The sequence below is a fragment of the Podarcis liolepis genome (assembly GCF_965112155.1).
Source record: "Podarcis liolepis genome assembly, chromosome: 18".
In the NCBI taxonomy this organism is placed as follows: Eukaryota; Metazoa; Chordata; class Lepidosauria; order Squamata; family Lacertidae; genus Podarcis; species Podarcis liolepis.
In genome coordinates, this window is record NC_139572.1 from 106174 (window position 1) to 128391 (window position 22218).

The 22218-nt window shown below is 52.9% G+C and overlaps 2 protein-coding genes across 2 annotated transcripts; both read left to right on the plus strand.

Annotated features, from left to right (window-relative positions):
• Positions 1-737: 737 nt before the first annotated feature.
• On the plus strand, positions 738-6593 carry LSM4 (LSM4 homolog, U6 small nuclear RNA and mRNA degradation associated). The gene is made up of 5 exons (XM_083484261.1): positions 738-840; positions 2011-2052; positions 2953-3051; positions 4751-4934; positions 5444-6593. Exons 1-5 carry the CDS (start codon positions 838-840, stop codon positions 5536-5538), a joined length of 423 nt encoding a protein of 140 aa, XP_083340387.1. The 5' UTR covers positions 738-837; the 3' UTR covers positions 5539-6593.
• An 11626-nt stretch (positions 6594-18219) lies between these two features.
• JUND (JunD proto-oncogene, AP-1 transcription factor subunit) lies at positions 18220-20065 on the plus strand. Its single transcript, XM_083484091.1, has one exon. It carries the CDS (start codon positions 18410-18412, stop codon positions 19451-19453), a length of 1044 nt encoding a protein of 347 aa, XP_083340217.1. The 5' UTR covers positions 18220-18409; the 3' UTR covers positions 19454-20065.
• The last annotated feature ends 2153 nt before the right edge of the window (positions 20066-22218 follow it).

Genomic DNA, 22218 nt, shown 5'->3' on the forward strand with positions numbered 1-22218 from the left:
TGATTGATTATACTTTAGATATTATTGTCACTGTTGAGTGGATTTCTGTTTCACTTTTATATGTTGATATTATTATTTTATACTATTCTAATTGATGTTACTTTTTTGATGTAGGCTGCCTATTGTAAAGGTGTTTTATCACATTTTTGTATTGCATTTGATGGTTATAAGATGTGCATTTTTTGTTTCTTCAGCTTGTAAACCGCCTTCAGTATTGTAAGACAGAAATTAAAAATGATGATGATGTTCCTGCTTTTTCTGCAGAAAACAATGGGAAGCCGCTTGCAAAAAAGCCAAACAACTATGAAAATCACCCACACACAATGATACAGTTAGTGCATATTTGTTTTCCATTTTGCAACACACTAAAAAGTGAAATTGTGGTTTTAGTTTAAAAGTCTTTAGAAAAGAAAATGAGCTGAGCTCATGCCAAGTAGGAGCTCAGGAAAAAACTGCTTATTATTTTTTATTTTAGTTTTTTTTTTTATTCAAGAAAGACCGCCCCGCAAAATGAAATGAGGCCCATCTTTATTTTAATATATTATTAATTTCCTATTTCCTCCTCTTTGGCCAGAGGCAGAGGCAGCCGCCGCGCTGCATTGTGGGCAAGGCGCCCCTTTCTCCGCCGCGGGGCCTGCTGGGTAAAGCGGACCCGGCCTCTTTGCGACCCTGTCGCGGCCGCCGCTCCCGCCGTCGCTTTACGGCCGCCGCTCCGGAGGCTCCCCATTGGACGGGCGCTGAGGCCGAAGCCTTCGGCGGGCGGAAGCCGGAAGCGGAAGTCGACGTTGCTGGGGCGGCGGAGCAGCAGCAGCAGCAGCAGCGTGAGCGGGAAGGAAGATGGTGAGGCTGGGCAAAGCGGGAGGGTCTACTCGGGAGTAAGCCCGCGGGGAGGGGCTTCTCCGCCCCAGGTCAAACCAGGGGGGGCTCACGCGGGGATTGGCTATGGGCAGGACCCACTCAGCTCAATGGAGTGTCCTGGGAAGGGGCGACGTGGGTGCCTGGGGGGCTAGAGGAAGGCAATGGAGCAGCCTCTCCCTCCCCACTCCAGGTAAGGCAATGGGGGCTCCCTCTTGCTGCCCCCACCCCAGGTAAGCTGAGTCGCTATGGGGCAGGACCCATTCAGCTCAATGGAGTGTCCTGGGAAGGGGAAAAGTGGGAATCTTCTAGCCTGGGGGGCTAGAGGAAGGCAGTGGAGCGGCCTCTCCCTCCCCACTCCAGGTAAGGCAATGGGGGCTCCCTCCCGCTGCCCCACCCCAGGTAAACTGAGTCACTATGGGGCAGGACCCATTCAGCTCAATGGAGTGTGCCCAAAGTAGGCATGTGCTTCAGATGGCAGTGCAAATGTCAAACAAGGAGGTGGGGGTTTCACATGGGGAGGGGGCTTGGGTCAAGCGAAAGGGGTTTGCTCCTCCCCGCCTCCCAGGTAAGCTGGTTCCTTTAGGGATGAGACCCACTGAGTGCGGCGGCATTTACCAGATTGCAGCATTAGTGTGACGCAATGGAGGGGGTCCCCCTTGGATACAGCCAAAGTGGTTCCCTCCCCACATCTTCCAGATATTCATTCAGCAGTCGGCCCCATTGAGTTCAGTGAATTTTACTGGGGTAAGATTGCTAGAGGAAGGCAATGGAAGGGGGGCTTATTTCCCTCCCTCCAAGGTAAGGAAATGGGGGCTGCTGCGCCCCCCCCCCGATGCCCAGTAAGCTGAGGGTTATGTTCAGCTGGGAATCACAATTCCTCTTATTTATTGACTTTGTATACTGCCCTATACCCAGAGGTCTCAGGGTGGTTCGAGTGTGGAGAGTTGCGGCTGCATGCTCAAGTCTTGATGGGGGGCTTCCCTTTGGGGTTTCTGGGTGGGCAGTGTGAGGGCAGGACCCTTTGGCTTGATCCAGCTGGGCTCTGCTTAGGTTCTGAAAAGCATGGCAACGATTAAGGTCGGCTCGACTGTGAAGACTCCTTTACCTGCCAGGTGTGTTTCTCAACCTGCCCAATTTGCCCCCCTCTTGCAGCTTCCGCTCTCCTTGCTGAAGACGGCGCAGAACCACCCCATGGTGAGTCCGGGGCGCGTCTAGCCTTCAGTCAAACTGCAGAGGAGGCGGCTGACGCGCTGCTGAGCTGTACAATTTCAGACTGGCTGGATGCACCTCCCATTTTATTCATTTTTAAATTCCTGCATACAGAAAACTGGCTTTCGGGGGGAAGACACTAATCTAGAACCAAACCAGAGCCAGCGCTGTGTAGCGGTTAGAGTGTTGAACTGAAACCTGGGAACTAGCCTGCCTTGTAAGGGGGGAGAAGTATGAGTGCTGCCTTGAACTCCTGGGAGGGAAAGGTGGGGTATACAGCAGGACCTTGGTTCTCAAACTCCAAAAACCCAGAAGTAAGTTTTCCAGTTTTTGATAAAAATTTGGAAGCCGAACGTCCGATGCGGCTGTCAGCTCTCGTTTCCAGGACACCTGCACCAATCAGAAGCTGCGCCTTGGTTTTTGAACATTTCGGAAGTCAAACAGACTTCCGAAACGGATTAAGTGCTTTTGTTTTTGCTCTTTATTTTGCATTTTTGTTTTCGGAAAGCAAGGCACAGGTTCTGATTGGCGCAGGCGCCTTGGAAACAATCGTTGACATCGGACATTCTGCTTCTGAAAATTGTTCAGGAACCGGAACACTTCCGGGTTTTCAGGCATTTGGGAACCACGGTCCCCCTGTCCTGGGCTTTGGGAGGGCAAAGCAAGGGCTGTGGGGGGGTCAAATGTTGCCCAAAAGGCCTCCAGGGCTGTGTGAGCGAGGGAGGGAAATGCCTCTTTAGATCAGAGAGGTGTTTTTGGAATGCGGAGGGGGGTTGTTGTCCGACACCTGGAGGGCCTCACGTGTTTCCCCCATCCCTCCTCCCCAATATCCTGGTGCTCTGGGTGCCCAGTTCCCTCATCTACTCTCCCGCCTTCTCTTTCCAGCTGGTGGAGCTGAAGAATGGGGAGACGTACAATGGTCACCTGGTCAGCTGTGATAACTGGATGAACATCAACCTGCGCGAAGTCATCTGCACGTCCAGGGTAAGCGTTATTACTATTTATATTATTTTTACTATTATCTTCAAGTGATACTGCAAGCTCACACGTCTCCCTGTGCTTGTATACCTCCTTAAGGTACACATGGAAGAGACTCGTTTCTAATTTTATTTTGGGACTGATGCACTGCATTGCTTACTACTTTCCGAATGGCCATTTTATACTGCAGTTGTGCTCTACATTGTAAATCCAGCAGAGCTAGGAGCTGCTCCTTTTGTTTTCCAATGGATTTCTTATCCATAATAATGATTTTGAGAATGACTGTGGCACGAGCAGATTTTTATTCCAAAAGTGTGGTGCAGAAGTTTGAGAGCAGGCAATGGATGTTATGGATAATTTTCATTTTGTGTTGTTATTTTTTAAAGTTCAATAAAGTAAGTTAAAAGCAGAAAAAAACCCAGTCTGAGGGTCATCCAAACCTTTGGTGCCAGCCCATTAGGGGCCTCTTAGCACAATCCCGCCTTCCCAGGGAGCGCTCTCACAAATTTGGGAACCCCTCTCTAACCCCTGCGCCACACTGCCTTGCAAACCAGCACCCCTTTTCTGCCTTTTGGTGGGGTGCTGTTTGCCCGCTGCCCATTAGGTGGCGCTGCCTTCCAGCCCAACCTTCTCGGAGATGGGAGGGCCGGGCTCTGGCGCTGGCGAGACGTCAGTCGCAAGCGGGTGGGGGAAATCTCCTTTTATTTTTCAGCTCAGCAGGGGAGGAGCCATTTTTGCACAAAACTTCTCCTCCGGAAGAGAGGGAGGTAAATGTTAGCGCAGAGCTAAGCAGGTTGGCAGAAACCACATTGGGGGCAGGATTAGAAATGGGGTTTCCCCTTAAGCTTTAAAAAGACAGCGTTTGTGTCAGCCGGTTTTGCAACAAGAAGCACGAAGCTTCCAAAACAAAGGGGCTGGAGGCAGCCTGCCTGCGATTGCCTCCAGTTGGGCAGGAAAACGTTCAAATGAAGAAAGATAGGGGGAGAGAGCAGTACATTGCTCCCTTGGTTCTCAGACTTAATCTGTTCCGGAAGTCCGTTCCAAAGCGTTCCAAAACCAAGGCGGCTTCTTTCCCATAGAAAGTAATGCAAAACGCATTAATCCGTTCCAGACTTTAAAAAACAACCCCTAAAACAACAATTTAACGTGATCATTGATCCATAAAGTGAAAGCAATAATCAGTGCACTGTACTATAAAATAAATAGGACAGTATTGTAGATGATAAAAATTAAAATTATTATTTTTTCTTACCTGCACTCATGACAGTCATTGTTTGGATGGGGGGCTTTTATCCATTTCCACAGTCACACAATCAATCCATCCATCCATCCATCCATCAGTAGCTGAACTGCGTTCCGCACAGTCACAAAAACAAATGAACTGAAAACACCTCAAAAACAAATCACCAAACTTAATCCATTTCGGAAGTGTGTGTGACTTCTGAAAAGTTCGAAAACCAAGGCGCGGCTTCTGATTGGTGCAGAAACAATAGCCGACAGCCGCATTGGACATTTGGCTTCCAAAAATCGCTTGAAAACCAGAACACTTCCATGTTTTTGGAGTTTGAGAACCAAGGCGTTTGGGAGCCAAGATACCACTGTATTATTGAACTGGCTCTTTTCATTCTATTTCTGTCTTGAGTCGTCTTCTTTTTTAATCCGTTTTGGTCCTGGTTTCACGCGTTCTTTCTTTTTTCTTGGGCAGGACGGAGACAAGTTCTGGCGGATGCCGGAGTGCTACATCCGCGGCAGCACCATCAAGTACCTTCGCATCCCGGACGAGATCATCGACATGGTCAAGGAGGAGGTGGTGTCCAAGGGGAGAGGCCGCGGCGGGATGCAGCAGCAGAAGCAGCAGAAGGGGCGCGGAGTTGGCGGCACTGGCCGGGGTGAGCCCCTCTGCGGAGCTCGGGGGGCGGCAGGGGACTCTCCCACTTCAGGGGGCTCCCGGCCTTGATATGTTGTTTATTAACATCCTTCCTAACTCCTGCGAGCAAGTTTCCCCACTTAGCAGAGTGCATTCCCCTTCTTACGCAGCAGAAAACTCCTTGCAAACTCGTGTGAGTTTCTTCAGAAAATACACAATTCAATCTGGCCTATTCCGATTGAAATGCCTTCTAATATTTTCCTGGTAAGACCCCTTGAATCCCTCCTAAGAGAATAAAGACGCCACAGTCTTGTCCAAATTCCATATCGGGGGCCTAATCCGGCCTGCCGGTCGATTTAATCTGGGCCCCATGGCAGACACCTGAAGGCAGCCCTGTGTTGGAAAGTTTTTAAGGTTTAATGCTGTATTGTGTTTTTAATATTCGGTTGGGAGCCACCCAGAGTGGCTAGGTGAGTGGCAAAGGGGTTCCCCTGAGCTCAGCCCCTTCCTCTTTTCTTCTCCCCCCCCCAGGTGTGTTTGGCGGCCGTGGACGAGGGGGGATCCCAGGCAGCGGCCGAGGAGGACAGCAGGAGAAGAAGCCCGGGCGTCAGGCAGCCAAGCAGTGAGGAGCCGAAGATGGCGCCCCGGACTCAAGTGCCATGCCAGGAAGGCTGGTCTGCCGTCCCTCTTCACCCACAAAAGAAACTCTTAGGTCCCTCTGTTTCCACGCACCTCGGGGGAGACGCAAGCCACCGGCCTCAAGTTTTTGTCTCTTTTTGCTTTTAAGTTCCAGTTATTAGAAATGAGTGTTTAAAGCGTCTCCCCCGAGCGCATACACACAGTTTAGCTCTTAATTTGAGAATCCAGGTAACCTTTTGGAGGGGCGATTCGACTTCGCCTCTTCCCCTTTTTGTTTTTTGGAATCGTTTTGGCAAGAGAAACGCCTTGCCAGCCTTTGGAACGACAGAAACGGAGAGGACGAGCGAGGCTTTCCGCTCAGAGTGTCAGGATTAAACGATGTAGCTTTCTTTTTATTAGGAAATGGGACTTGTCGAAGGCAACTTCAGCTCCGGGTTCAGTTTTTGGGGAGCGGGGTTGGATGAAAAGCTATCGCTGTGCAAGGGAATTCTGCTGCTTCCACCTGGGCTCCCATCACACCTGTGGGAACATACCTCTTCAGCCGGAGTTTAGTCTCCCAGCCTCCCTCTGCTCCTGTCTCTCTCATTCAGCCTCCCCCCCCCCAGCCCATTGCCCCCCAGGTATTTCCCAGGGGTGTTTGGCAAGCAGGAAGTGATCTGCGTCCATTCATCCCCCAAGATGTTACCGGACTCCGACTCCCATCTGCACGGCTGATATTCTGGGATGCTGATGGGAACTCCAATCCAGCAACATCTGGAGGGAGTCAGGCTAATCTTTGCTTCCAAATTCTCCACACACCCATTTCCCTCCCAGGTGGAATTTGTTGCCTCAGCCTTGGAGCTAAAGCATCCCGTTTGTGTGACCCTTCTGAGAATCTCTCGGGAGGCCGTGTCGGCCGCCTCCATGATATCACCAGCAGTTGGTCGGAGCCAGAACAAACGAGCTGCAGCCATTCTTTCCTTTTCTTCTCCTTTTTTTAAATAAAAAAATGTGCTTTGTAACCCAGTTTTAAGTTTACGAGCAGAATAAACTTGGAATCGGCTGTTTGGTGTCTGCGTTTCTGCCGGAGGGGCCCAAGAGAGCTCCCGTTCCCCTTCGGTTCTCAAAACACAACTTGCAAATCTTGTTTTGCTGTTTCACGGTCTTGCAAGAGGTCCGTATCGTGGCAGGGCCTGGCATGAGCTGGCTGGCTGAGGGAGCGGTCAGTCTGCTGGTGGAAGTGGCCTCTCTCGGCCCCCTCCGCCCACAGGCAGCTCCTGCCCCTGGAACACTTTGCCCTTTGCGAAATGTGGTTCTGGAAGCCGGCCGGATCCAGAGGCGGGTGTGGTGCTTGGATTCCCAGGCAAAGCTTGTTTTTGAAAGATTTCTTAAATGGATAAGGACATCCCAGGATGTTTCTGAGCACAATTCAAAGGGTCAGTGCTGACCTTGAAAGCCCCAAACAGCCCAGTATCCCTGAAGGAGCATCTCCACTCCCATCATTCAGCCCGGACACCGGGGTCCCTCTCCTGAGGGCCTTCTGGCAGTTCCCTGCCTGCAAGAAGTGAGGTTACAGGGAACCAGGCAGAGGGCCTTCTCGGTGGTGGCGCCCGCCCTGTGGAACGCCCTCCCATCAGATGCCAAGGAAATAAACAACTACCCGACTTTTGGAAGACATCTGAAGGCAGCCCTGTTTAGGGAAGATTTTAATGTTTGATGTTTTATTGCTCTATTATTATCAGTAGTAGTATTCTGTTGGGAACCACCCAGAGTGGCTGGAGAAACCCAGCCAGATGAGCAGGGTATAAATAAGAAATTATTATTATCATTATCCAAAGAGCCCTGGGGCGGCTGGCTCATCCAGGCCATCATCGTGGCCCCACAGTGGCCAGCCAGGCACCCCCAAAGCGAAGCCCTCACGCAGGGCATCTTTCCTCACTTGTGGCAGCCGATATAGAGAATCTGCTGTGCATACAAGGGGTCCCATACCCTGCCTGAAACCCTGGAGAGCCTCTACTGCCAGTCAGTGTGGACAATACTGAGCTACATAGGCCTGGAACGTGAGGAGCGTGAGCATTTCCTCTTCCCTCCTGAACCGTTTTCCTTTGATCTCGTGTCTTTCCTGGTTGCAAGCTGGAGGGCAGGACAGCCCTCTGCCTCTCTCCCCCTAACTCACTCGCTAGTCTCTCTGAACGCTCTTTTCACACAGCACCTTTTGAGCAGGCAAGACGGCCTTTTCCGTGGGGAGGGAGCGGGTGTTTCTTTCCAGCACCCATGGGAGCCAAAGTGTCTCTCTCCCCCTCCCTCTGGGAGACGCGCTTCTCCTCTTCCAGAGCCGTGAGTCACGGCAGCCCCTGCCACTCGACTCTGGAATAGCTGCGCACCAAGCGGAGCAGAAGAAATGCTTCCAGGCCTTTGCTCAGCGGATAAAAATAATCTCTTCTCTGTGCTCCCCCCACCGCTGCCTCTCCTTTATATATTCATTTTATTAAGGTTTCCTTTTCCCCTGAGATGTCACGGTCAACGGCTTCTGAGGCCCCCTGGAAGAATCTGGGCTGGGATGCAGGGAAGGAGCCCCGATTTCCCCCCCCCCCTGATTTGGGGGGGGGGGGAATAAAAAATAAAATTAAAAATGGTGGCGGCCAAATAGTGGGGGGTGGAGAAAGAGACATGTTCAGGAGTAAACAGAGAAGCGGCAGCTCCTCTTGTAGCTTTGCAGGTGTGGACTTGAACCCTCACAAAAGCCAGCAGGCTCAGTGGTCAGGGCTAGAACCACAGATCTGTCCATTTGTTAGAGACTCCTGCCCCACAGCTGTTCCTGGGTGGGGTCAAGTATAATTTGCAGACGACACCAAACTGGGAGGGGTAGCTAATGCCGCAGAAGGCAGAACTGGGATTCAAAATGACTTTAACAGATTGGAGAACCGGGCTGAAGCTAACAAACTGAATTTCCATAGGGACAAGTGTCAGGTTCTGCCCTTAGATGTGCAAATATAGGGTGGGAGATACCTGGCTCACTAGCAGGACATGTGAAAAGGATCTAGGGGTCTGAACACGAGTCCACAGTGTGGTGCAGCAGTAAAAAAAAGCCAATGTTATTCTTGGCTGCATCAACAGGACACTAAACATCTGGGGTCCAGATCAAGGGAAGTCCTCCCTCTATTCTACGTTGGTCAGACCACACCTGGAATCCTGTGTCCAGTTCTGGGCATCACAATTTAAGAAGGATGTTAACAAGCTGGAAGGTGTGCAGAGAAGAGTGACCGAGATTATCAAGGGTCTGGAAACCTGATGAGGAACGGTTGAAGGAGCTGGGCATGTTTAGCCTGGAAAAGAGAGGAGATAGGGGAGACATCTCAACACCTGCCACATGGAAGACGTCAACTTTCTAAGTGCATGAGTCGGTCTTTTCCTGCTCTGGAGGGCAGAACTCGAACCTGTGGCTTCAAGTTGCAAGTGAGGGGATTCCGACTCACCATCCTTAAGTGTAAGACATCTCCTGACCCTCACCTTCCCCCCAAAAAACAAATCTGTACTAAGCTTTTCCTTCCTTGACAGCTTTTGTTCTGTTTTGTTCCTCTCCGATGTACTTTTAGAAATGAGATTCGCAGAGGCCTCCATCCCTGTGCAAAGCCTGCGTGAAGCCACAGCGTCACAACCTGCGGTTGCCTAGGACACCTTCCCTGTTTCCAAGGGCACCTGGGGGGAGCGGAGAGGGAGCGCCTGAACTGTGTGTGCTCCCCCCCCCTTCTTTAATTGCCAGGTGCCTCTGCAGTCTCCAGCAGGGTTAGGCCAAGGCTGGCTCTGGCTGCGTCCCCAGCCGGGAAGGGCTGCTCTCCCTCGCTCCCCCCAGCCTGGGACAGCGCCAAGGCAGAGAGAGGGCTGGGATGGATTAGAAAGCCCTGGAAGGCTGCTTTTAATTTTGCAGCCTCCTCCGCTGGGAAAGAGATGGGGGGGCAACCCAAGAAGAGGGGGCCAGATCCAGGCCAGGTGAGGGGACCCAAAAGGGGGAGAGGCTCCCCTGGGTGGGGAGGCAGCCAGCTGAAGGCTTTTCAGGGGCTGCGACCAAATTGAGCAGAACCAGACACACACACACAGCCCAAGCACGCATCCTGGGAACTGTAGTTTGAGGGCGCTGGGAATCAGAGCTGAGGGACAATGCTGCCATCGCAGTGGCCCCCCAAGCCTGGCCAGGGTCTCTGCTAGGAGCCTCGAGTTGTTCTGTGTGCGAGAGTTGCCCTTGCTTCAATCATTTCTAAAGCACAGCTGTTTGTCCCCTTTGGCTGCATGCAGTGTGCGACAACGAAGGCGCATGCCTCTGAGCATGCACAGAGAGCTTTCCCAAAGCACATTGCTAACGGGGGACAGACGGACTTTGGTCATCTTTCATAACACGGTGTGCCCTGTGTGAGGCCAAAATTGGGTTCCCCCTGTTATGGATCTTCTCAACTTTGCTGTGCCTTGGGCAGGGGGATCGCATCCAGCACCTTTGCTGACGACAAACCTATACCTCCAACCTTTCTCCAGTGAAAACAGGGACGTCCTAAGGAAAAACAGGATCAATTCAGAAACCGGGAAGGTTTCTGTAGGTCCAGGACTGTCCCTGGAAAATGGGGACACCTGGAGGGTCTGACAGAGAGGACCTCTTCTGGGTTGGGAGCCTGTGGTGGAGGAAAGTCACCTTTCAATTCCCAAGCTACGTAGATATGATGGTTCGGAATCCGAAGAAGGAGCGTCTCATCAACACGGAAAGTCTGAACCAGTCGGTCCGGCCGCAAAACCTGTCCCGTCCCACTAATTACGGGGTTGGCGGAGTCTTCCATGGAACGTGGGCAGGGCTTTGGGAAGAGCTCAAATTAGAAGCTGGGACTCCTTGGCCCTGGCCTGGCCTCTGGGGCTGCGCTGGGCGTGCCGCCCTCCTTATGCCTCGGCCCCACAGGAGGGCACCCCCTGCAAGAGACCCTCACTGGGAGGCCTGCCAGCCCCACAAGGGGGAGGCTTTCCAGTCTGATTTGGTTTGTGCGGAGGGAGAAAGGTTTTCAGGAGCAAAGGAGGACCCAGAGGAGAAGACCCGAGGCGCCCCGCCCAGACTCACAGCCTTGAGCAAACCTCGCCTTCATCTTCTGGGATTGGGGTTCCCTCCCTTCCCCGTTCTCTCTGCAAATTGAGAACTCCTGGGAGCCCAGGAAAAGCTGCCCCAGGCGCCTGCTCACCAAACCCAAAAAGGGATCCACAACAGGCAAATTCTTTCCAGTGTATGAACCCAACACAGGAGGCCTGTGGGGACACCTGTGACCGTCCGAGTGTTGCTTCCACACATGCTGGGAGTTCAGCAACAGCCGAAGGATGAAGGTTTCTCCTCCCGCCATCTAAGGAGAGGCGCCAGCTGCTTCCTTGGTCAGTCCTGTGTCCAGTTCTGGGTACCACAATTTAAGGAGGATGTTGAGAAGGTGGGCAGAGGAGGGAGACCAAGATGATCCAGGTCTGGAAACCTGATGAGGAACGGTCGAAGGAGCTGGGCATGTTTAGCCTCAGAACGAGGGGACTGAGAGGAGACAGGATATCTCAAGGGGAATAATCATAGGAAACCCCTTTCCAAGCCAGCTTCCCTTACCCTGGTGGCATTCACAAGTGACACGTGAAACCGCAAGGAGGGTTTGCCCTCCGCTCTCGCCCTGGGGTGGGCACAGGCCTGTTTTCCATCTGGCGCCTGGATTTTCCATCCTTCCAACCTGGGCGTGTGCTGCTTGGGATACAGGCCAGTTTCTGCTGCTGCTGCTGCTGCTGCAGACCGGCCAGCCGGCCAGCCCCACTGCGATACAATCTCTCGCCCCCACCCAGCCCGGCCGTGGGGCGTTCCTGCCCTGCTGGCAGGGGGTGAGGCTGGCAGAGGGCAGGCCGGGTCTCTTTGCTCCTGCCTGGGCGAGGAGCCCCCTGGGGTGGCAGGTGGCGTGAAAGGGCAGGACTTTGGGGGCACAACTGCAGGGCCCCCCCTTTTGAGAAGGGAGGGACCTGCCCCCCAACACAGCAAGGGGGTGGGGAGGCCAAAAGCTGCCCCCCAATTTCTCTCTCGCAGGCCACCCGCCTCGCCAGCCCTCCTTCGCATCTTCCTTGCTGCTCCTTGGCTGCAAACGGGCTGCCCTTGCGCTCTGCTCATGCCCCGTGGAATTGTAGAGTTGGAAGGGACCCCCGAGGGACACCCAGCCCAGCCCCCTTTGCTTGCCCGCCTGAGGAAAGAGAGGGGCTGCGCAAATGTGGCCAGAAACAAGCCTGAAGTGTCCCAAAGGCAATGTTTTGAATGGTTGCCCCGCCCACGGCCATCACACGCCCCCTGGAAAAGCCATCACAGCAATGCTATTATTTTAATATTATGCCAAAAGAAAAAGGCTTTTGAGGGCTGCAGGGCGAGTAGTGTTGGGCTGGGATCTTGCCCACCTCACAAGGTTGTTGTGGGGATTAAATGAGGAGGGGGGAAACTCACCGGGGGAAATTAAGGGAGATATAAATGCAATAATAATAATAATAATCTATAAGAATTGGCTAAGATTGAAAACGCCTTTTTTCTGGGGGTACGCAGACCCCTAAACCTTTTGTGAATCTTTTGTCCGTTTACTGGATTTATTTCCCCCGATTTGAACTATAAAATGGTGATTTTCTTAAGTCTAAATGAGAGGACCCCTTAACATTTTTTTTTAGGAAAAAAAGCACTGATTTGTAATTATTTGCTAATGCCTCCAATCAAGCGCTATTCCAAAGGAGGCCCATTGCAAATTTCAGGGGGCCTAAGTGAGCCATTGGGGCTGGATGGGTTTACTCGGGAGTAGAACCCGCCTGGGATGGTCTCGCCATGCAAAAGGCGGAGGCACCAAAAGAGACCTGGAAACCGAAAGAAGTGGGTCTTTCCAACGAGGAAGGGGCGATGCTAAGTGGGCGGGGGGGGGGACACTTTCCCTTGCGCGCCTCCCCCGCACCAGTCCCGGGCCCTGACGTCACTGCTGACGCGCTCCCCCACCCCCTCGCCCGTGACGCGCGCCCGGCCGCCTTAACCCCTTCCTGCCCGGCCGCCTCCCTTTGGTTTGTCATCTTTCTTTCTCCTTTAAACTGGGAAGATGAGGAATCATGAAGCAAGAACAGAACATCTCCCACCACTCCCCAGTTGAGTCCCCCGAGGACCCTTCCCTCCTCGGGCCCCCTTCCAGTTTGTAATCTCCTCTACTTTCTTCTTCTTCTTCTTTAAGTTTGCAGAAGTTCAACAGGTGAAGCCTCCGCTGAATGCTTCACCTGTTGGATTCCACCTCCTTGGTTCTTGCCACCCTCTTTATACAGCTCTGTCTTTGGAAGCCTGGCTGTGTCAGGATGTAAAAGTACGTAGAAACGATCTTTCTACTTAAAAAATAAAAAAATACTGTATTTTTCTGTGTATAAGACAACCGCCATTTTTTGAGCCCAAAATTAAGAAACAGATAATTGCAACATTCCATGTATAAAACGACCCCTAATTTTAAACTGTAAAAATTTGAGGGGAAATATAGTCTTATACACAGAAAAATACAGTAATCATGTTGACTCATTTCACCTTATTTTTATACTGTGTAGACCTCTTTGACGACTTCAGGCTGCAATGCACTTTAGGCACTTGTGAAGCAACAGCAAGGAATAAATCTACCAGGTGAAGCTTTTTTCCGGCATGGTGGATAGGCAAGAACTGCACCCTTGGAATATCTGCCTGTTGCCCGGCTTTCAAAGACACAGGAGGACTGTTAGGGGGAGGAATGTCAGGCATGCCTCTTTATCTTTCCCCATCCTGCCCCTCAGGCATTGCTGAATTTTTTAAAAGGGAAAATGTCCCTCCTGCCGGGACTCAACCTGCAGACTGGCCTGCGGCAATGGCCCTGACAAGAGTGCCTCTGCGCTTACACCAAGGGCACCTCTGAGCTTTGTAAGACCGTCTTTTGCAGACTGGGGTGGTAACATGCACAAGAGCCTTGCAAAATCCCATGCGGAGCAGTGGTTAGTGTGCCCAGGACCCAGGAGAGAGACCCGGGCCAGTCACCGCCTCTCAGCCGAGCCAACAGGGTTGATGTGAGGGTAATAAAACATCTGTATTTTATGTCTTCCCATCTTGTCCGTAGTATTACACTGCAAGCGAGATTAAAATCCTGCCAATGTTTTCGTCTGCTAAATAAATTTTTATCATTTAATTTTTTAAAGAAGAAATGTAAATCAGTACCACCGGGTCCCTCCTTTTTTTAAAAAAAGCCCCTTATTGTGGACCCCCCCTTTATTATTAAAGATTTCTTGGTTTACAAAAGTATGTGCAGGGCCGGATTGAGGTTTGATGCGGCCCTCAGCTCCTGAAGGTAATGGGACCCCCTTTCTATGTCCAGCTGTCCTTTGTCAACAACAAACTGTCGCCTTTTTTGTGTTGAATATATGCTATATGGTCATTGATGGACCTCATAGGTATCTCAAGCCATTTGTACATAACAAACAGGAGCCTACAAAACACTGTTGCTGTCTGTAGGTTTTATTTTATTTGTTCTTTATCTTATATTTTGGAAATGTACATCCAGGGGTTTTTTGCCTTTAATTTTTTGGGGGCCCCAAGAGAGTGGGGCCCGAAGCTAAAGCCTGTTTGGTGCAATGTCTCTTTTTCCAAGTTGCATTTTCTACAGATCAGTTTCATTTGTTGAGACATTAGGAAGAAAAGGGGGAAAGAGGTGGAGGGGGTGGATTTTTTTAAAAAAGGCAGGAGATCTGAAGCTCTGTGTGTGTTCGCTTTCTCTCTCTGGCTCGCAAAGGGTTAAGCCCGAGCTGCACACAAGAGCCTTTTGGCTCAGAGGCCCTGGTGACCTCAATGGGGAGCCAAGGGGGGGGGCAGGCTCATAGCTAGCAGCCCACACCCCTCCCAGCTGCTCCTGCAGGCCTGCCTTCCCTCCCAGCTAGCATGCAAATATCTTGATGTGCCAAGCTGGTGATTCAGCGCTGCTCCTCACCAGGCCAAGATTAACAGGCACCCAAGCTGAGCTGCTTAAAAAACCTGCTGGCGCTGCTTTCGATTTAAATCTCTCCCCCTGGTGTAAATTGTTTTTCTTACGCAGCAGCCCGAGCTGTCCGCCAGCTCCTCTCCCCTGCCAAGTTGCAGGCCGGAGGGAAGATGCGGCAAAAAAGGAAAGAGGAAAATCTCTGTCTGACTCCCCAGGAGGGGCGCCCCCCCTCCAGAAAGGAGAGGGGAATGTGAGGGGCTCCCCCAAGGAGATGCAGGGCTGGGCTGCTAGCCTGGCAGGTTTCGGAGGGGGGTCGGGTCAGCTTGGAGGGAAGGACAAGCCTTGTCACAAGGAAGGACAAGCCTAAATTCGTAGGGAAGGACAAGCCTGTCAGCAGCTAATAGGAATAGTTTTCCTGCTGCATCATGTAATTTCTCTATTTTTAAAAAATAGTCCATTTTTACCTAAGTTTTAAATATATTACAAGCGTTACTCAAATCCTGCCCAAGTTTTTAATTGTTTACCGTGTTCTCTTAAATAAATGGTGAAATTTATTCCTTCCTGGTTTCTGATTTTCCCGGTCCTTTTCGCCCTTTCGGCGTAGTCCATCATCTTCGTCAGCCATTCATCTCTGGCTGGGACTTTATCTTCTTTCCATCTCTGGGCCAGTAGTAAGCAACTTTCTCGGGTTCAGATTTGGGGGGGAATTGGGGGGGTTCCCGCTGGGCCCATTTCCCCAGAGGCTGGGGGGCAACAGGAAGCCCTTTGCCAGGAGAGGCAGGAAAGGGGAGGGATCAGTCGCCAAATGTGCCCATTTCCCCTTTTCTCTCTTTCCCGCCTTCCTTTCTGCTCGGCTGCAGCGGCACCAAGAATGAAAACATCCTTTCCAGGCTTCCTGACCCTGAAATGAGCTTTGCCCTGTGACTCCCTGTGTGATTTCTCCAGCGTAGAAAAATCTTTCCCTCTATGAAGAAGGGGGGCAGCCAGTGCCAGGTTGACGTCGAAGCTCAACAAGCTCCCACTCTCTTGGGGGGGGGCAAAAAATTAAAAGGAAAAATACCTGGATGTACATTTCCAAAATACAGTATAAGATAAAAAACAAATGAAATAAAACCTATTTGCAGCAACCGTGTTTTGTGTTGTGTCGGCTCCTCGGATGTAAGTCTGGTTCGAAACAGGGACTGGCCCAAAGCGCACCTGGTGAGCTCTCTGGCTGAGTGAAGATTCAAATCACATGGACAGTGTTTAAAAATGTCTCATTTTGACTCAAGAAAATCACCATTTTATAGTTCAAGTCGGGAGGCAATAAAAACAGTAAATGGACAAAAGTACAAAGATTCACAAAATGTTGAGGGGTACGTGCAGCCCTGCGTCGCCCCCAGAAAAGAAAGCACTGCACGTGGATCTTATTTTATTTTTGCATCGCTGGGGGTTGGACTAGATGATCTCTGGAGGTCCCTTCAGTTCTGTGATTCCGTTCTGTGATGGGAGCTGTGGCGTAAAAGGGTGGCTAATCCAGCCCAGCCTGACTTCCCTTTGATCGCCTGCCTCTGCAGGGGTTTGTGGAGCAAGCAGCAGGCTGAAACCCAACAGGGGCAGCTCTGATTTCCCACAGCTGCCTGTGCAAAAGCTGGCAGGCTTTTCTGAGGCGGGAGAGGCTGCTCTGCGCAGGGTCTGCCTCCCCTCAAAGGGGCCAAGCGCTGCACATCTGCTTTGGGTTAGCCCCCTCCCCCCTCCCTGGGGAGCCCCTCCCTCTCTGCTGCAGGCCCTGATAGGCTTCCAGGAGGGGAGGGGGGCAAAAGAGAGGCGCCAAGGGGGGGGCTTATCCTGATGCTCTGAGTAACCCCTCTGTTGAGCTTTCTCTAAGGACACGGGCTTTCTCCAACTCTTCCCTGACCTTTCGCTGCCATTGTTTCTCTGCTGCACTACCGTTTATTTCGTTTTTGCACCATTTTAAGGAGGCCACTCGTTCTTTTTTACATCTCCGCTCCCTGCAAAGTGCACCGAAACATGAAAATACCGAAAGGCTGTGGCTCGGGTAGAGCCTACTAAGAGGAGTGACATTGACATTCACGGGCCTAAGCATCCGTTGCATGTATAAAAGCAATTTCAGATAAATAAATACTGTAGTTTTCTGTGTATAAGACCATGTATAAGACGACCCCTATTTTTGGAGCCCCAAATTAAGAAATAAATAATTGCAACATTCCGTGTATAAGACGGCCGCCAATTACAAACTTAAAAAAATTAGGGGGGGAATATAGTTTTATACACGGAAAAATACAGTACCTTGAAGGAAAAGGTGAGATATAGTTGTTGTCAGCACACATCTGTCTCAAGAGACAATGGAGTGCGCTTCCGAGGGTGAAGTTGAACTACTGCATTAGCGCAGGCCTGGGTAGTGTTTCTGGGGGTCCTGAGCTGCTCAGATGGCAAGACCCTCTTCTCTGCCCCACTGATGGGGTCCAAAGGAAAGCAGAGCAAGACGTTGGGCCCCAGCAGGAGTTGCCGGAAGGAGGCAGACAAGGCACCATCCAACCGCCTTAGGGACTCCTATCCCACAGGCAAAGGGGTCTTTTCCTCCCAAGATGCCGGCTGAGGTGGGGTCGGACCTTCCTGCCTGGTGCTTCTGGAGAAGTCGGGGTGGGGGAGTCTGAGATGAGGTTTTCTCCAGGTCCAGGCCAGCTGTGGGGCGGTAGGGAAACATTTAAACAGTGTAGCATAGCATAGTATCTAAATCTATTTTATTTGCAAAATACGGAAATAAACAACTACCTGACTTTTAGAAGACATCTGAAGGCAGCCCTGTTTAGGGTTAATGTTTGATGTTTTATCGTGTTTTTAATATTCTGTTGGGAGCCGCCCACAGCGGCTGGGGAAATCCAGCCAGATCAGATGGGCAGGGTATAAATATTATTATTATTACTATTATCTTCCAAATGAGAGCTTCAAGTGATACTGGGAGCTCACACTTCTCACTCAGCTTGTATACCTACTTAAGGCACATATGTAAGAGGCTCGTTTATAATTTTATTTCGGAAATGATGTCCCAATGAACTGCATTGTTTTATACTTTCCGAATTGCCATTTTACAACGCAGTTGTGCTCTGCATTCTAAATCCAGCAAGAGCTAGAAACTGGTCCTTTTTCTTTTCCAATGTATTTCTTATCCATAATAATGATTTTGAGAACGGGTGTGGCGCGGGCAGATTTTTATTCCCAAAGTGTGGCGCAGAAGTTTGGGGACAGGCGGAAAGGGCGCAGGGAGCCCCCTTGCAAACTGGATTCGGTGCACTCTAGATTGCAAAGTGGATTCAGTGCAAAGTGGATCCAAGGCGAGCCGGCGCGCGGCGCTGCCCCCTCTGCGCCCCCTTCCTCCTGGCGCGCCCCCGGCGGCCAGCCCGGCGATGACATCAGCCCAGGAGGCCGCGCGCTGTTGTGCGCAGTTGTCGGCGCGGGTCGCCTGGCGACGGGGCGGGGGCGCGCCCGGGGAGGGAGGGGGGAGGAGACGGGGGCGTGTCCCCGCGCCCAGCAGCCCTCCCCTTCAGACGTCATCTCCAGCCAATGGGAGGCGTCGGCGGTGAGCTCATAGCGGCCGGCGGAGGCTATATAGAGGGGGCGCGCGCGCTGGCCGGCGCATTAGAGAGAGAGAGAGGCGCGCGGGGGGAGGAGGAGGAGGAGCGGCGGCGCGCAGTCGGGGGCGGGGGGAGGGTCGTCGCTGGCGGAGGCGTCTGGGGGGCGAGCCGAGCCCCGATCTGCCACAGCCACCCGAGGATCCCTTGCGCCAAGCGCCGGTTGCGCGCCAGCCCGTCGTCGAAGGGGAGGCGGGCGCGATCCGGCCGCCTGCCTGCCTGCCTCCCTCCCTCCGCAGCCGGCGGGGGAGAGGAAGAGGATGGAAATTCCTTTCTACCATGACGACGTGTTGATCGCCTTGGCGGCCTCGTCGGCGGCGGCGGCGGCCCTTTCTCCCTCGGCGGCGCGCCCCGGCGGCGCCTTCCCCGACGGCTCCAGCATGATGAAGAAAGACGGGCTCTCCCTGGCGCTCGACCCCCCGGGCGCGGCCGGCAAGAGCCACGGCGGGGGCGGCCCCCATCCCCACCCCCAGCAGCAGCCGCAGCCCCCCAGCGGCGCCCCCGACGGCGCGGCGCTGCTCAGCTCGCCGGACCTGGGCCTGCTCAAGCTGGCCTCTCCCGAGCTGGAGCGCCTGATCATCCAGTCCAACGGCTTGGTGACCACCACGCCGACCAGCGGCGGCGCCCAGTTCCACTTCCCCAAAGGCGGCGGAGGAGGAGGAGGAGGAGGCGGAGGCGGCGCCCCCGACGAGCAGGAGTTCGCCGCCGGCTTCGTGAAGGCGCTGGAGGACCTGCACAACCAGAACCAGCTGGGCGGCGGCGGGGGCGGCGGGGGTCCCGTCGGGGGCGAGCTGCCCTCGGCCGCCAGCCTGGCCCCGGCCTCGCAGCAGCACGGCCCGCCGGAGCCCCCCATCTACGCCAACCTCAGCCCCTTCGCCGGCGCGGCCGGGGGCTACCCGGCGGACGGGAGCCCCTTCCCGGCGCCCTCGCGCCTGCCGCCCCCTCCGCCGCTGAAGGACGAGCCCCAGACGGTGCCCGAGGTGGCCAGCTTCGGCGACAGCCCCCCCCTGTCGCCCATCGACATGGACACGCAGGAGCGCATCAAGGCCGAGCGCAAGCGGCTGCGCAACCGCATCGCCGCCTCCAAGTGCCGCCGGCGGAAGCTGGAGCGCATCTCGCGCCTGGAGGAGAAGGTGAAGAGTCTCAAGAGCCAGAACACGGAGCTGGCCTCGACGGCCAATCTCCTCCGCGAGCAGGTGGCGCAGCTCAAGCAGAAGGTGCTCAGCCACGTCAACAGCGGCTGCCAGCTCCTGCCCCAGACGCCCGCCCAGCAGCAGCAGCCCCACCAGGTGCCGGCCTACTGAGCGCACGCCTCGACGGGGCGCGCCGCCAGACGGGACGGGCGCAGGCAGGAGCCGGGAGGAGGAGGAGGACGGTGCGCGGGGGGGGGGGGAGGGAGGCGGCCTCTCCTCTCCGGACCCCGGCTCCTCTTCGCGCGGACCCCCCCCCACGTCGGACAATGCAAAGGTGGATGGCTGCGGGCGCCGAAGGGGGGTCCCCCCGCTCTCCAAGACTTCCTTTGGGGCCGCGCGCGCACAGAGGACTGGAGACGTTTTTTAAAAACTTGCTGGAGGAGAGGGGCGCAGGATTTTGGGGAGGGGGCTGCTTTTGGAAGCTCCCACCCAGCGCAGCTGCCATTACCCAGTCTCACCCCCCCCCGGACTTTGCCCCTCTTTCCCCACCCCTCCAAACGCAGCGTGCCCAGATGTGACTCTGCCTTCCACTCTCGGCCCTCCATTATTTTCCCCTCCTCCTCCCCAGAGACCATGCCTTTCCTCCCGCCATATTTATGTTTAATATGCCCCTCTTTTCTTGCGGTTTTTTGGGGGGAGGTTTGCCATTATATCCTATCTCTCTATCTATCATCACATTCCATTGTGCAGTAAAAATCCTGTGCAGGAGTTTGGAAAAAAAAAGAGACTGTCTGTTTGGCTTATTATTGCGTGGGAGAGTTTGGAGCTTTTATCTTCCCTTCAGAAGCAGCCTCCCAGATGTTTATGGCCCTCGGCTGGCGAGGCAAACATTTGGAGGGCGCCCAGTTGGCAAAGGCTGGCCTTGCAGAGTCAATTTTATGGGGAGGCTCCTGAGCCCAAAATGGTGGGGTGCCATCGCCCTCTGGTGCCCAGGCTGGGCACTGAACCCCTTGACACAGCCTTGGGCGGGGGGGGGGGGAGTGTGTGTGTTTATGGGGTGACGTTGGTTATGTTGAATAGATTTTAGGACCTCTTAAAAGCCCAGCAGTCTAGTTGCTCTGGGTCAGTATAATAATAATAATAATAATTTTGTTACTTATACCCTGCCCATCTGGCTAGGTTGGGGGTAGGTTTCAGCTTAGCTGTAATTTTAAGGTTCGGAGGGTGGCTCCTTGTTTTTCTGGCCTGCCTTTCCTGGCAAACATTAGGAAGTTTAAAGCAAAACTATTTAAAGCAACTCTATTGCAAACAATTCTGAAACCATGTAAGAAAGTTTCGAAGTAATTGTAACAAAACAACTTTGAAGCATTGCAGAACATTTAGAGCACAAAAGGTCAGGGTTTGGGAGTATGGACTCCATGAGTATTTCCAAATTTGTGTCCCTTTGAAACCCATTAATTCAATTTCTGAGAACTCAAATGTTACAAATAGGTAGCATAGTGTAGTGGTTAGAGTGTTGAACTACGACCTGGGAGACCAGGGTTCAAATCTTGAATGGGTGGGTGGGGTGACCTCGAGTCATTGTCTCTCCCTCCCTAAGCCCTACCTCACAGGGTTGTTGTTAGGGGTAGAAGGGAAGAAGGCAACAAGAGGCCACCTTGAACTCTTTTGGGGAAACACGAGATAGTTGTGTACCACTAAATAAAAGACAGACAGATGGCCTTAAAATAAGTGCATTTGGACAAAACCGGATAGTGAAAGGTTTTGATTTTGTGAGTGATTTAATTTCTTCTTTGGCGATTCCTCGTAGCCGAGTAAGATTTCATTCCATGAACACTGTTTTAACAGTGAGTCTGTGACTGTGGAGGCCAGTTCTGGATCCCCACGTCCTTCCACAGTGGGAACATTGGTTTCCGGGCGGGAGTTGATCCCGGTGAGGGTTTGCCAAGCATGCCTTGAGTTTAAGTGATATACTAGACTTGCTGGTCTAGTATAAATCTTAAGGGTTGACTTCACCCATCTGCCTCCTCCTGGGCTTCTTTCCCCCTTGGCAGCTTCCGTCCTCTCAAAGGTGGAACTCAAGCCATACGGAGACCCATAGGATGCAGGGAATTTAAGAAGGGGGCTTTGCGTATGGGAAGGGGGGCTTTTGTGGACTAGTGGAACATTAAAGGCTGGGGTACGGGTGGTCTCTGTCCTTTGGGCCCCATCAGTGAGGTCAAGGGGGGGTTGTCTGGCCAACCCAGGACCCCCCTGCACACTGGACAGGCTTGCACCCCAAATTTCCTTGCTGCTACCTAAACCACCCCTCCACTTTGAGCCACGAGAATCACAATCTCAATTCTGGCGAGAACACCTTAGGACAGGCATAGGACACGTGCTTTGCATGTAGAATGTCTTGGGATTGCAACTGCTGCCGTTTCCAGGTACGGCTGGGAATTAAACACTTCCTGCCAGAAGCCCCGGGAGAGCCGCTGTCAGCACAGACCGTCCTGAGCTCAGTGCTCTTGGCAGAAGGCGACAGCTTATTTAAATCCTCCCCTCACGTCCATGAGGACTAGAATCTTTGGGGGAAATGCTATTAATAAATAATAATAATAATAATTTTCACAGCAGCACTGCAGCTGGGAACTGGTGGAGCTCAGGGGCAGAGCCTGCAGAAGAGACTCCTCTTTAAATCAGCCCTTTATTCCAAACACAGTGGACTGGAAACTTAAATTTATTGTTATGGAGTGCTAGCAGTTAGCTGGAGGGCCCAGCGGCTGGATGCAGTCGGAAGAGGCTCCCCCTGTTCTGCCTCACGGGTTTGCTTTGCCCTGGGACTCGGCCAAGAGAGGCGTCCCGGACTGGGCTGTTTACATCTGTGTTTACTCCCCCGAGCTGAGTAATGCAGGCAGGCCTACCTTGACTCCCCACAGCTTAATAGCAGAACCAGA